General features: G+C 41.8%; 1 protein-coding gene across 1 annotated transcript; it reads right to left on the reverse strand.

Moving 5' to 3' along the window:
* Positions 1-205: 205 nt before the first annotated feature.
* On the reverse strand, positions 206-15764 carry LOC103301184 (zinc finger protein 177). The gene is given in 9 exon segments (XM_054717452.1): positions 206-1248; positions 1250-2343; positions 2876-2964; positions 3675-3767; positions 4380-4506; positions 5170-5255; positions 9142-9261; positions 11328-11506; positions 15423-15764. Coding segments are annotated over 6 exon segments (1506 nt in total). The 5' UTR covers positions 5203-5255; positions 9142-9261; positions 11328-11506; positions 15423-15764; the 3' UTR covers positions 206-1178.
* Positions 15765-16157: the final 393 nt, after the last annotated feature.

The following is a 16157-nucleotide window of genomic DNA, read 5'->3' on the forward strand; positions in this document are numbered from 1 at the left end:
TTCGCGATGGAGCTGTTTTTTCCTGAATAAATTTTCCTTCTTTGCTATACCCCAAACTGGGAATTCCTGTTGGCATAATGATACCAGCAACCATTGGTTGACCAGGAGATAAGGTTTGTAATGATACAGATTTAATAAACAGAGTAAGATTTATCTATCAGATAAATCTATTATACCTGATAATTACAGAATATACATTGTTCTCAAATATACTTGAAGGATTCATAAAACCTGGCCACATAAGAGATCTATCAATTAAGAGTGAAATCCGTTGTAATAGACTCTTCCTACAAGAGTGGTTTAATCCAGTTTGGAGCTTTTTTTTTTTCATGTTACATGAAGTCCAGAAATAAGCAACCCAGGGTTGGTACAGCTAAATACTATTGTATGTCCTTGCTGTATAATCAGTAGCCTATGACTGCCATCCTTTTGGTTTATTTCCTAAGAAGGAAGGAGAGATAAGATAAATGGAAAATGGTAACGAGAAAATGACAGATGAGATGCTCCCATTTCCATGGGTTTCTTTAAAACCCAGGAGCAGTTCTCATTCTTTCTCATTGGCCAGGACTGTGGGCTCATGAGCACTCATAGCTGCAAGGAAAGCTAGATGATTCCTTAACAAACTGTCCACACTGCCAACTTGAACACAATTGTAGTTCTGTTACTTTAAGGAAGGAAGAGAGCAATGAATATGGGACAGCAACTGGTTCTATCTGACACATTAGGCCACAAAGCAAATCTCCAACAATTTTCTATCTGAATATGTGTCATTTAGAATCTATATCACAAAGACCATATATTGAGTGCACAATGTAATTAAATTAGAAATCTATAACTAAAAGATAATTAAAATATGCAGAGTTTTCACATTAAAACACATTTCTAAATCCAAGAATCTTGTATAGATCCAAGACATCTTGATGAGAATTGGTACTAAATTACAATGAAAACATTATCTATCAAAACTTTTGTGATGTAAATCAAGGAAAATTTAGAATGCTACATTACATTTAATACTCAATTAATGAGTTGTCAAACTCTAAGGATGAAACACTCACTGATAAGACAACCATAGAACTGTAACACTTACAAGATTGCTCCCTGTATAAGGTAAGTTGAGAGTTGTGCCTAAAGGCTTTCACCATTGGTCACAATGAGGTTTCTCGCCAGTGTGAGTTCTAGAGTGAGGAATGAGGTGTGAAGGACCACTTAAAGCTAGCCTGTAGACATTTAATTCTTAAAGTTTTGCCCAGTATGTATTCGCTTATGCATTATAAGGTTAGTGCTGGTGCTGAATGCTTTTCCACAATGAATACATTTATAGGGCTTTTCTCCTGTGTGAGTTCTCACATGTACCCGCAGGCAAGAGGAATTCCTAAAGGCCTTCCCACATTCTTTACATTCATAGGTTTTCTCTCCAGTGTGCATTCTCTTGTGCACAATAAGATAAGAGCCTGTGCTGAAGGATTTTCCACATTGATCACACTCATAAGGTTTCTCTCCAGTGTGAGAGCGTCGATGTTTCTTAAGGGATGACTGATCAACGAAGGCTTTCCCACAGTCACTGCATTCATAGGGCTTCTCTCCAGTGTGGGTTCTCATATGTTTTTGGAGGGAGGAAGGAACAGTGAAAGCCTTGCCACATTCCTTACAGTCATAGGGTTTCTCTCCAGTGTGAGTTCTTTTGTGCACATTAAGATGAGAGCTCTGGCTGAAGAATTTTCCACAATGATTACATTCATAAGGCTTCTCTCCAGTGTGTGATCTCACATGTTTCTTAAAGGAAGAGTGAAAAATGAATATTTTCCCACAGTCACTACATTCATAAGGTTTCTCTGCAGTGTGAGGTCTCGCACATTTCTGAAGGGACAAGGGGCCAGTAAAAACCTTCCCATGTTTACCACATTTGGAGCTTCCCTCCTCAGTACACGAGTTTTTGTGCACACTAAGGGAAGGTCTTTGTCCATAGTCACTGCATTTGCAGAGTTTCTCTCCAATAGGTTTTTGCACATGTACTGAAAAGGAAGAGTGTAAGCTGAAGGACAGAAGACATTGATTACATTCAGAAGATTTCTCTCCTGTGAGAGTTCTTGAGTGTTCCCTACAGGATGACTCTAGATTAAAAACTCTGCCACAGTCAATAAATTCAGAAATGTTGTCTTCAGAGTGAGTACTCATATGACTCCTAAGAGTTAAGAAATGGTCAAAATCTTTCCTGTATTCTTTATATTTGTAGCATTTCTGTCCCTTGCAATATCTTGTACAAATAAGGTGACAGTTCTTCCTGAAGCATTTTCCACAGTGACCAAATTCCAAAGGTTTCTCACCATGGTGAGTTGGTGCCTGTTGAATATGGAATAAGAGGTGACCTAAAGCTTTCTTACTTTCATTACACTTATGAGAATTCGTTTCCATGTGGATTCTGCCACATATAAGAAGTACATTGTTATGAATGACACTTTTACCAATTCTATGGCATATCTTCAATTTTTGCCCTAGTAATTCCTTCAATTTGAATGAGCTGAATGCTTCCCAAGGCTCACTGTATTCATTCCAATCAAAGGGCATCCTAAATACAGAGTTTCTGTAATTGTAAGGAATAAATGAATTATGTATTCAATACTTAAAAACAAATCACATTTAAGTAAATGTTTATTCTTTGGTATTCTCTTTGAAGTTGCTTACTGTGAGGCAGGAAGTGTTGAGGTAGGATTAGAGATTTCTCAAATTCTGTGAGATTCATAAAGTCTTTGCTGAGACAGCTCTCTGTCACTTGCTTCAACTGTCTCTCCTTGTATGGGTGCTGCTGCTGTTTTAATTCACTGAAATTCACAGACTTCTCATAATATAAAAAGCCATCCCTAGGAAGTCTTACCATTTTTATGCCATTAGAAGTTTTTTCCCCAGGAACATTCTGCATAGGAATTGCATGTTTTGATTTAAGTTGAGTAGCCCAGCCTGAAACTGAAGGAGGAAAATTTTTATAACTATTGGGAGAAAAAGTAGGGATGAAAGAAAAAAGAAGGTAGGTACTCTATGGATTTGTTTTCAAATAATAACACTAAATATAGAAAGAAAAATGTGAAAGAGAAGATGAAACCAATGACCAGAGTAACTGACAGGAACAAGCAATAGAAATGGGAGGTATTTTACTTAGAAAGGATTCTGGAGGTTTGAGATAACAAGAGAGCGTATTACCTGGAAATCAAAGTAGGGAGAACTGAACAGAAATTATTCAAGGAAATGTGAAATTGAAAGAGGAATTAAGCCCGTCCAGCATGGCTCAATGGTTGAGCGTGGACCTATGAACCAGGAGGTCAGGATTCTCAGGGCATATGCCTGTGTTGTGGGCTCAATCCCCAGTGTGGGGTGTGCAGAAGGCAGCTGATCAATGATTCTTTCTCATCATCATTAGTTCCTATCTCTCTCTCTCTTTCCCTTCTTCTCTGAAATAAATTTAAAAAAATATATATATATATTTTTTTTTAAAGAAAGAGGAATTAAGTCTTTCTTTGAGACCAAATCAGAACAGGAATGAGTGGAAATATGTTGAAAGAAGGAAAGCCCACAAAATGGCCTCAGCGTCCTTTTCCCACATTGACATTCCCAAATGCACCACCCCTCCCAGTTTTATGGCTGCTCCACACAATGAGTCCCCTCTGCTTGGGGCTCACCTGAACAGGCCCCTTGGAGAATTCTTCTCTTCCCTGGCCTCAGTTCTTCCTGCTCCACCTCAGTGATCAGACTGTATTTACAGAGATGATACCCTGCTAGTGGAAAAGACGTGATTTTGGGGAACTGTGAAGGAGGCAAGAAATATTTCCATAAAACTGATTCCAATACTCTGGTCTGAAGTGGCAAGTGCAACTTTAGGAGCAGCAAAACAGATCAGATCAGAGATCTTTCACAGGGCCCCAAAACAAACACCACATTCCATGTCCCTCATGGGACTGACCCTTGAAATCCAAGGCCAAGATCAGATATACAATGCAAATTACCTAAATCTTTTAATGACAGAGAAAATGAAGCCATGAGACTGCCCCATAAGGGCAGGAACCACCCATTTGGGGTTCGCCACATATTGTTATTCTTTTCTTATTTTAAAAAATATTTTTCTTTATTGAGTTTTAGAGTGAGGAAGAGAGAGGGAGAGACAGAGAGAAACATCAATGTGAAAGTGAAACATTGATCAGCTAACTCCTACCGGGGATCAAACCTAAAACCCAGGAATCAAACTGGCAACCTTTGGTGCATGAGAGGACACTCAAGCAACTGAGCCACACTTGCCAGGGCTTGTTATTCTTTTCACAGATCCTGGAACACGATATATGATAAACTATTTGCTGCATGAAGAGATGAATAAATGAGGACAACCTTACCCACAGAGGCCAGGTTCCTAAAGTTCTCCATCATCACATCTCTGTACAGGATTTTCTGAGCAGAGTTCAGTAGTGCCCACTCCTCCTGGGAGAAGTCCACTGCCACTTCCTCAAAGGTCACCAAGTCCTGAAACATCACACACATTCTGCCTTAGCCAACATTCTTCATCCACTGAACCAGGAGAAGGTGAGAGGCTTCCAGCACTGGGGAAGGATACTCAGTGCATAGGAAGCTCAGGCATGCTTTGGAAGCCTCTCATTGTCTGCCCCAGAACTCAGTTCTTGGAACTCTCATCTCTCACTCTCACTCCCTGGACCATCTCATTCAAGCTCATGGTTTGACCAGCTTTTCTAACACACAGTTGACTTGATATTTCCACACTTAGATTCTGAAGACTCTTCCAAACTTATTCAAGATCTAGTACAGATTGAGTGTACAAAAGGATGAGAAAACATATTTGGAAAATGAACAAATGTTTCCTCTAGTGAAAAATCTCTCTTTTCCTTCATAGCACCCCACAGTATATAAAACATACTCAACCTGGAGGACTATCTGAAAAAAAATTAACAAATGTTGTAGTAATAGAAGCCTTTCCTAAGGCATTTGCTCTCCGATTCTAAGAGCCCAGAGAACTGGGGAAGCCTGAGGCCAGCCCAGTAGGACTGGGAAGCTGTGGGTCATGGGCAAGAGATGTGTCCTTTGGGAACAGCAATGAGTGTTTGTGTGTGTGTGTGTGTGTGTGTGTTGTGTGTGTGTGTGTGTTTTGAAAGAGTATAATTTCCCACATACCTGTGACCAAGATGTCAGCAATCCTGCACCCATTCTTCCCTTTCTGTGTCTCCCTCCTCACCTGGCAGAGGTCTAAGCAAGCAGAGCTAGAGAAAAAGAAGCCATGAGAGTCTAGGCCTGACAGGTAGACAGTCAACTGTTATAGACCTACAACTTCCTCACACTAGCTTCAGACTAACCACACACACAGGCACATATACATACACACAGTTTGCTCTTAAGATTTTATCTCCCTATCCAAGAACAATTAGGAATTGGAAATATAGTAAATATTTATTATTTTTCTTTCTTTCTAAACTTTTTCCTAAACTGAACCACAAAAAAATGCCTAGAGTCAGTAACAACTCAAGAGCAATGAGCCCCTCTAGTGTCAAAATGCTTCTAAATACCATTTGCCTATGAAAGAAACCAGGACTTATTTGGGAAATAGCTGAGTCCAGTGTAAAACAGGAGATGTTCATGATGATCCTGGAACATCTTATACCAGAAATCAAGGAGCCTCTCAAAGATTGATAGGGTTACCCCATTTCCCTTTTGCAATTAATAAAGATCTTATTAACTAGGGGATAATTTAAGACTCCATAAATAAGCTGAAGAACTTTATAAATGAAGGATTGAGCTGACACCAGAATCAACTGATAAATCTTAACATCACAAAAGAGGCATCTGGATATCCTGTGAATTCCAACATGATGCAACAAGAAACAGCAACAACTATAGAATTTTTTTGCCCCCAAAACACACAATCTGACAAATCCTTTAACCTAATTAACAGTTTATGAAAAAGGGGAAGAGGAGAAACCCAGGGACATGTTAAATGACATCTGAGGAAACAATTAGCCAACCCATTTTGGGGTAGAAAGAGGACAGGAGAACTGTTACTGATAAAGACACATAAGCACTCACTGCAACATGTGTACCTTAAATCTTGATTCCAACGACACCAATTGTAAAAACACATTTTGAGACATTTGGAGTGAACTGAACACAAAGGGTACCTGATATTGGTAAAGAGAAAAGTAGCCCTGACATCCAGTTGTGTTCAGTATAAAGGATTTAACAACAGCAACAGCAGACAAGGCCACTCTGTAATCCTGTCTGGGCACAGACAAAACATAAACATTATCCAGGACTCAAAAAGGATCTTGCCTTGGCCAATTTTGCTCAGTATTTAGAGTGTTGCCTTGGGGACCAAATGGGTTCCATTTCCCTTTAAGGGCACATACTTGGCTTATGGGTTCAATCCCGGCCATGGTGGGGGGTGAGAGCAGAAGGCAACCAATCAATGTGTCTCTCTCATGTCTGTTTCTCTCTCTCTCTCTCTCTCCCACTTCCTCCCTCCCTTCCATTCTGCCTGGAAGCCAATGGGAAAAAATATTCTCGGGGTGCATGTGGGAGGCAACCAATTGATGTGTCTCTCACATCGATGTTTCTTTCTCTCTCCCCACCCTTCCCTCCCTTCCTTCCACTCTGTCTGAAAATCAGTGGAAAAAAAAAATCCTTGGGTGAGGATTAAAAAAAATTTGGGGGGTACACTGTAGAAAATTGCTGCTCTCTCTATATAAACCGAATAGCCCTAAAATAATTTAAAAAATGAACTAGATGGTGATGGTCGCTTGATATTGTGAATATAATTAATGCCATTGAATTGTATGTTTTAAAATGGTTATACTGGCAAATTTTATGTTATATATTTTTTACCATAATAAAAATGTAAAAAATTAAATAATCTGGACTGTGCTGACCCTCTCAGAGAGGCTCCAGGTCTCTCCAGCCCCAAATAACTCACTACCCAAAGAGAAAACACCAGACTCAGAGGTTTTAAAAGTTAGTTCTGCTACTCAAAAAGAAAATTCCAATTGACTCCAAATCATCCAGGGATTGGACACACTTATGAAGATTCTGGCTATTTACACTATACTTCTATATACTTGGTTACCTATGGTTGCCTATTACTAATTTTTAGTAGAGGCAATAATATCTTATACAATTTACAAGGCAATAATTAGGTGTTTGCTCAATTAATATTTGACAAAGGAGGCAAGAGCATACACTGGAATAAAGACAGTCTCTTCAATAAATGGTGTTGGGAAAATTGGACAGGTACGTGCAAAAAAATGAAACTAGACCACCAACTTACACCATACACAAAAATAAACTCAAAATGGATAAAAGACTTAAATGTAAGCCATGAAACCATAAAAATCCTAGAAGAAACCATAGGCAGCAAAAATCTCAGACATCTCTAGTAGCATTATGTTTACCGACACATCTCCTAGGGCAAAGGAAATTAAGGAGAAAATAAACAAATGGGACTGCATAAAGATAAAAAGCTTCTGCACAGAAAAAGAAACCATCAACAAAATGAAAAGAGAACATGGGAGAACATATTTGCCAATGATATATCCGATAAGGGGTTAATTTCCAAAATATATAGGGAATTCATACAACTTAACAAAAGGAAGACAAACAATCCAATAAAAAAAAATGGACAAAGGACCTAAATTGACACTTATCAAAAGAGGACATACAGATGGCCAAGAGACATATGAAAAAATGCTCAGTCACTGATCATCCAAGAGATGCAAATTAAAACGACATTGAGATATCACCTCACACCTGTCAGAATGGCTATCATCAACAAATCAACAAATGACAAGTGTTAGCGAAGATGTTGGAAAAATGGAACCCTAGTACATGTTGGTGGGAATGCAGACTGGTGCAGCCGCTGTAGAGAACAGTATGGAGTTTTCTCAAAAAATTAAATATGGAACTCCCATTTGACCCAGAGACCTCACTTATAGGAATATATCCTAAGACCAGAAACACCAATCAGAAAGGATATTTGTACCCCTATTTTCATAGCAGCCCAATTTACAATAGATATGATTTGGAAACAGCCTAAATGTCCATCAACAGATGAGTGGATAAAAAAGTTGTGGTACATTTACACAATGGAATACTACGCAGCTGTAAAAAAGTAAGAACTCTTACCATTTGCAACAGCCTGCATGGACCTGGAGAGTATTATGCTAAGTGAAATAAGCCAGTCAGAGAAAGATAAGTATCATATGATCTCACTCAAAAGTGGAATCCAGTGAACAAAATAAATTGATGAACAAAACAGATTCAGAGACACAGAAGGATGGAGCAGACTGTCAAATTTTAGAGGGAAGGCAGGGGAGGGTGTGTGAATGTGAAGAGATCAATCAAAGAACTTGTATGCATATATGCATAACCCACGGACACAGACATTAGGGTGGTGAAGGCCTGGGACAGGGGTTGGGGGCGGGCTAGAAGAGGTCAATAGGGGAAAAATGGGGATTATATGTAATACTTTTAACAATAAAGATTTAAAAAAAAAAGAACCACATACGCCTTTTCCCCACTTTGGAGAACTTTTCCCACTGTCTTCAGCATTTCTCTTTGTTCCACCTGAAAGATCAGACCAGGTGTGCATAGTTGATGTCTTCCTCTCACTGAAATATCCTTCATGTTAAGAATATGGAAAGGGATATCAAATACTTTCATAAATCACGGGCCAAGATTCTGCTCTTCAGGGATATCAAATATTGTTGGGAATAACTTGAGAAATAACAAAATTTTAATGTAACTCTACCACACCAGTAAACTTACAAATGAAACTAAAACTTTCAAAAGCAAACACATACTCTCTCTCTCAATATACTTAAAAAGAGTTGCTGGTATTTACCCTAAATCCAGGCTCAAACTTGTATATACAGTTTTAAGGTCTTAAGCCTTTTATCCATAGAGAAAATAAAGCTAGTACAATGAACAGATCTTCATTCTTCATTTTCATGAGAAAGCCGCTTGAGAGTCTATAAAAGCAGAAACAATGTCTTCTCTGTCTACCGGGGCATTCCCATTCATCAGTAGAGTGCCTGTAATAGAGTCACTTAAGAAATACTTGTTCCAGAAAAAAATTAAATGAAGAAATGGTACCATTCCTACCTACTGCAACCAGATTCTCGTAGTTCCCCAGCACCACATCTCTGTATAGGTTTCTCCGAGTTTAAACTAGCAAAGTCCATTCCTCCTGGTTGAATTCCACAGCTACATCCTCTAAGGTCACTGTCAAAAACGTTCTAGCATCAGGCAATTGCCTAGATCAGTGGTCAGCAAACTCATTAGTCAACAGAGCCAAATCAACAGTACAACGATTGAAATTTCTTTTGAGAGCCAAGTTTTTTAAACTTAAACTTCTTCTAACGCCACTTCTTCAAAATAGACTCGCCCAGGCCGTGGTATTTTGTGGAAGAGCCACACTCAAGGGGCCAAAGAGCCGCATGTGGCTCAGGAGCTGTAGTTTGCAGACCACAGGCCTAGATCAATATTCACTGTAGAAAGAAGGAGACCCTATGCCTTGTGGGAAACCGCCTATTGTCTTCACTAGCAGAGAGGTGTGGACAAGGAACCCGGAAGGCTGGTGACCCTTGAGTCCTGGCAAAGGTCAGGGCTATACAGCCACTGTTTAGTCCAGACAATGGTAGCTGAAGCAACTTCCCTACTAGATAGTCATGTAAATCCTTATTGATAAGATACTCTGTTATTGGAAATTGCCTGCCTAAGGGCTATAGGTGTATCCCAAATTGAATAAAAGGATGGCAAGGCCTGAGCCCAATGGGAGTCCTTCCTCTTGAGTTGGGCTCCTGCCTGGTCCCCCAATATTTCCAAATTATTATTTCTTGTCTTGTCTCTTTCATTTGCGTGCAGCCCCTCTTCCAGAGCCCGAATCCCGAACCATGAGGGATGTGGGACTACAATGCCTGACAGGGTTCCATGTTCTTCCATCATCATCTCCCCCATGACTCAATGGTCCTCATGCCCCTTCTCTCTACTTGAACATATTCACTAGCAATCTCACACAGCTTTAAGAGCATTTCTTTCACCTGAATAGATGTAATTATCTCCCACGACTAGACTGTGACCCCTTCTGGTCTTATTTTTCTCTATTGACAGGATTTAGCATAGTCCTGAACATACATTACAGACATACTAAATACAGGTAAATGAATCAATATTTCCTTTGTGTGTCCTCAGAATCACAAATTCTGAATAGGCATGTCCACTCTCTCACTGTGTATCATAACAGAATTAGAGCACATAATCACATGGATGAGAATCAGACTGAACTAGTAAATACTAGGATAATAGTATCATTTCCCTATGTAATCTGTCAACCACATGAGAGGCCCTGAGACTTGAGAAAATTAAACTGGGGACTCAGTCCCTAAGCAGGTCCTATTTGTATTAAGAAGCTCCATTCCAGCCCTAGCTGGTTTGGCTCAGTGGATAGAGCGTTGGCCTGTGGACTGAAGGGTCCTGGGTTTGATTCCAGTCAAGGGCACATGCTCAGGTTGCAGGCTTGATCCCTAGCAGGGGGTGTGCAGTAGGCAATCAATGATTCTCTCTCATCATTGATATTTCTATCTCTCTCCCCCTCACTGAAATCAATAAAAATATATTTTCTTCCTCCCTGAAATCAATAAAAATATATATTTTTTAAAAAAGAAGCTCCATTCCACTAGAACAGTGGTTCTCAACCTTTCTAATGCTGCGACCCTTTAATTCAGTTCCTCATGTTGTGGTGACCCCCAACCATAAAATTATTTTCGTTGCTACTTCATAACTGTAATTTTGCTACTATTAATGAATCGTAATGTAAATATCTGTGTTTTCCGATGGTCTTAGGTGACCCTGCTAGCGGTTCTCAACCTGTGGGTCTCGACCCACAGGTTGAGAACCGCTGCTTAGAGCCTAAGATCATTGGAAAACACAGATATTTACATGGTCTTAGGCGACCCTGCTAGCGCAGCTGTGAGCCTGGCTTCTGGCTGAGCGGCGCTCCCCCTGTGGGAGCACACTGACCACCAGGGGGCAGCTCCTGCATTGAACGTGTGCCCCCTGCTGGTCAGTGCGCAGCATAGCGACCGGTCATTCTGCCATAACAGTCACTTAGGCTTTTATTATATAGATACATACACACCCATCCTTCTCAAATCCCAGAATTTAGGCATTATTATCTGCTTAATCCCCTGCTCCTAGAAAGCCTAGAAGCAGGACTGCTTAGACCCTGCACAAGACAACTGTTCATGGACTAGAATAAGATCTCTGAAAGGAACATCACAAGGACTTACCACAAGGAGAAAGATCAATGGCCAGCATCCTGTGAGTCTGACAGAGGAACCTGCCTGAACACTTCTTGTTCCCAAAGTCTCTTTAAGAGAGTATGTTTCAAACTCAATTCCTCTTGATTAAGTAGTAATGGGAAGTCTTGCCCCATACCTTCAATCTTTAGGCAGCAGGCATTACTCATCTGTCATCAAACAGAAAATGAAATTATATATGTGAAAGCCATTAAAAACTCCATAGTACACCATCTGAATATAAATAATTGCCATTTATAGAGTACCCAATGTGTGCCAGAAACATTTGATAACTCATCCGATTACCACCATTGAAAAGTTGAGGCAATCTTATTCAGACAGGAGTAGTAATTAGCCCAAGATGACCAATTAGGAAGTGGTGAGCTAGGGTTTGAATACATATTACTCTGTCATAAGGATCTGAGGCTCTGGACAATGTTGTATAATTTTGAATTCTGAGTGGCTTAATTCAGTCATGCAGGTGCTGCATGCCTACATTATAGACCCCATTAAAAACCTAAACACCAAAGGTTAGGTGCTATAGACTAAATGTTAAATGTGTGTGTCTCAACCCTCCTCCCCAATTCATATATTGAAACTAAATCTCCAGTGTGATGATATTTGGAGGTGGGGTCTTTGAGGTCATGATTAGTGGGATTACTGCCCTTATAAAAGAGATCCCAGAGAGCTCCCTTGTCCTTTCTGCCATGTGATGACACTACAAGAAGACAGCCATCTATTAACCACAAAGTTAACCACTAATCTGCTGACGCCTTGATCTTGGTTTTCCCAGCCTCTAGAATGCTGAGAAATTTATTGTTTTAAGCCACCCAATGTACCACATTTTTGTTACAGTAGTCCAATTGACCAGACGTACATCAGGTGAGATTCTTTGGATGGCAATTATCGACTATAATATCCTATATAATAAAGAGGTAATATGCACACACACAAAAAAGAGGTAATATGCAAATTGACCCTCACACCATCGCACAAGATGGCCACCACAAGATGGCCAGCAGGGGAGGGCAGTTAGGGGTGACTGGGCTGGCAGGGGAGGGCAATTGGAGATGACAAGGCCTGCAGGGGAGGGCAGTTGGGGGCAACCAGGCCTGCAGGGGAGGGCAGTTGGGGGGGGGGGCAGGCCTGTAGGGGAGGGTAGTTGGGGGGGGACCAGGCCTGTAGGAGAGGGCAATTTGGGGTGACTGGGCTGGCAGGGGAAGGCAGTTGGGGGTTACTGGGCCAGCAGGGGAAGGCAGTTGGGGGTTACTGGGCCAGCAGGGAAGGGCAGTTGGGGGTGATCGGGCTGGCAGGGGAGGGCAGTTGGGGGCAATCAGGCTGGCAGGGGAGCAGTTAGGCGTTGATCAGGCTGGCAAGGAGTGGTTAGGGGGTGATCAGGCTGGCAGGCAGGCAGGCGGTTGGGAGCCAGCAGTCCCAGATTGTGAGAGGGATGTCTGACTGCCGGTTTAGGCCCGATCCCACAGGGATCCCAGATTGGAGAGGGTGCAGGCTGGGCTGAGGGATACCACCCCCCTCCCCCCACAGTGCATGATTTTGTGCACTGGGACTCTAGTAGTAAATGAAAGAAAAGTCCTAGAATATGATGTGATACTGCAAAAGAAAAATGTATAGAAGGGAGGGTTGGAAGGAAAGCTCCTATTCACAGAAGACTGCCAGCTAAAGAATGAAGGAATGACAGAATTTGAAAAAAAAACACATTTGTATCCCCTAATATAAAAATAGGTTAAAAAAAACCCACTGAAAACAGATTAAGGCAAAAATCAACAACTGATGCTAAAACCATTGGGTAAAAGGTTTTGGGGAACAAAGTGTCACCCATGGATTACCACAGAGAAAAATGTGGCTTAGCATCACTAATAAACAGCGGGACAACTTGCATTTAAATGTCTCCCAATGTGATGAAGTACACATCACCTAGGAAACTTTCAAGTCTCTAAACCTGTGCAGTACAATTGATAGCCATAGGCTAGCAGTGGTTGGCAAACTCATTAGTCAACAGAGCCAAATATCAACAGTACAATGACTGAAATTTCTTTTGAGAGCCAAATTTTTTAAACTTAAACTTCTAATGCCACTTCTTCAAAATAGACTCGCCCAGGCCGTGGTATTTTGTGGAAGAGCCACACTCAAGGGGCCAAAGAGCCACATGTGGCTCGAGAGCTGCAGTTTGCCGACCATGGGGCTAGGTAATACAACCGAGGAATTGAATTTTTAACTTTATTCACTTTTAATTCAGTTTAGAAATAAAATTAATTCAGTTACTAAAAAACTTTTCAGTACGTCTGAAACAATCTGAGTTTGTAAATCTACTTTTTTCAACAGTAAATTTTATAAAATCTAAATACAGATTAAGAATTTCCAATGAAAATTTAGCATCCACATGAGATGTGCTGTAAATGTAAAATACACGCTAGATTTCAATCAGTAGAAAAGAAGTGTAAAAGTTCTTAAAAGCTCTATTAGCCCTGCTGGTTAAGTATCCACCCACCAACCAAGAGATCACCAACCCAGAAGTCACCAACCAAGAGGTCACCCGTTGGATTCCCAGTCAGGGCACATGCCTGGGTTTTGGGCTTGATCCCCAGGAGGGGGTGTATAGGAGGCAGCCCATAGAGGTTTCTCTCTCATCAGTGTTTCTATCTCTCTATCCCTCTCCCTTCCTCTCTCTCTCTCAAATCAATAAAAACATATATTTATTTTTTTATATTTTTATATTTTTAATATATTTTATTGATTTTTTACAGAGAGGAAGAGAGAGGGATAGAGAGTTAGAAAGATCGATGAGAGAGAAACATCGATCAGCTGCCTCCTGCACACCCCCAACTGGGGATGTGCCCACAACCAAGGTACATGCCCTTGACTGGAATCGAACCTGGGACCCTTGAGTCCGCAGGCTGACGCTCTATCCACGGAGCCAAACTGGTTTTGGCAAATCAATAAAAACATATTTAAAAATAAAGTTCTATTAATAATTTTATATTGATTACATTAGTTATTAATCTAACTAATAATTTTCTATTGATAACTGGGTATGCTGGGTTAAATAAATTATTGCAAATAAAGTCTCATGTATTTTTAATTTTTCTAATTTGTCTTATAAAAATTTTTAAAATTACATTTATACCTTGCATTGTATTTGTATTACAGAATACTGCTCTAGATCCAACATGTACTTCACAAGAATTCCAAGAGGCAGACAAGTTAAAACCACAGGAAAACAGCATTCATTGTGTCAGAACGCGAACATCTTACAATACAGGGGTTGGCAAAAATAGGTTTATAGTTTCAGTAGGGAAAAAGACATGAATGTTATGATTATTACAATAGCTTTATTAACTCAAAAGGATGCCACTGACACCTGAAAGCCTACTTTTGACAACCCCTGTATAAACTCTCCTGGAATCTTCAACAATCAAAATTAAATTTTAAGAAACGCAGGGAAATGTTTTGGGCGCAATAAAGACACTGAGAAACAAAATGCAATGTGAGAATCTTGTTTGGATCGCTGCTAGCTCAAAAAAACCCGACCGCTCCTGTAGATACTTCTGGGAAACCGGAGAAATTTGATTTTCGTGGGTGGACAATGGAGTTTTGTTCCGTTTTGGAAGGAGACAGCCCTCGTTCTTAGGAGCTGCATGTTTCAGGGGTGAAGTGCATGTCTGCAACTTACCACTAACTGGCTCATCATCTATATCAAGAATGACAAGTGAGACACATCCTAACCATCAGTGAATCTAGATCAAGGGTCCACCTGACGCCACACGCACATTTCCTGCAGATAAGAACTTCTAAATGAGAACAACCCGCCCAACTCATAAAACTCGGGGTTAATTCAACCTCAACTTTCGCTACCAGCACAAGTCAGCGCGCATCCTGTATTTTCCCAGAGACGCCCCCACTTGGAGGCGTTGGGGGTTCGCTGGGCTCTGAGAGGCGCAGACGTGAGATCGGGGGGCGGCCGCCCGCTGTTCCTCTGTGGTCAAGGCGCTGTTTATAGTCTTTCATTCACCCACGCGCCCCCTAGCAGCCCGGAAAGGTTTCTCTTCCCACGGGAAGGTAACTTACCAAACTGCAATAACGGACCCCCACGGTCGGAACAATTCCTCGGAGGGCGCCCCGGGACCCGGCGGAGTGCCAGGCTGCTGGGGACCGGGCGCCCTGAGGCCCAAGTCAGGGATGCGAATGACGGAGGGGCTTTTCCTTCTGAGGAAAGGGCACAAAAGCTGATGGATTTGGAGGCTTCTGCAAAGGGGAGGGGGCCGACCCGCCCGCCCGAAGCTGCTGCGGGGACCCCGCCGGCTGAGCTCCTCCGAGGGGGAATCGCCCTGGAGCGCCCCCCGGAGGCCCGAGCGGCCGGGTCAGAGCGCGCGAGGCCAGCCCCCTGTGACCCCGCCTACCCTCACCTCAGACACCCGCCCCAGCGCAGTTCAGAGGGCCGTCGCTATGTGCGCGCGCGCGCACGCAAAACGTGCACACGCACGCTCGCTCGGTCTCCGCGACCGACGTAAGGGGCGGGGCCTCGGAGGTGGGCACCGACCCGGGAATCGCCGCTTCCCGCTTGCGGAGGTGCTGGAGAGCTAGGCGTTTGACCTGGGAGGTGCGGCTGTGGCCCAGGACCCCTGCGGTGGTTTATTTTCTTCCCTAGCCCATGCCTCCTACACGTCTTACATGAAAAACAATGGTAGACTAAAAAGTAACATCACTAGATGTTTCATCACTAAAAATGTATTAGGGGTGGAGGGAGAAGAAACGATTGCAACCCGGTGCATGCAGATAAGGGCAAGCCATGTGGCCTGCATG

This window comes from Eptesicus fuscus, chromosome 6 (genome assembly GCF_027574615.1).
Source record: "Eptesicus fuscus isolate TK198812 chromosome 6, DD_ASM_mEF_20220401, whole genome shotgun sequence".
NCBI lineage: Eukaryota > Metazoa > Chordata > Mammalia > Chiroptera > Vespertilionidae > Eptesicus > Eptesicus fuscus.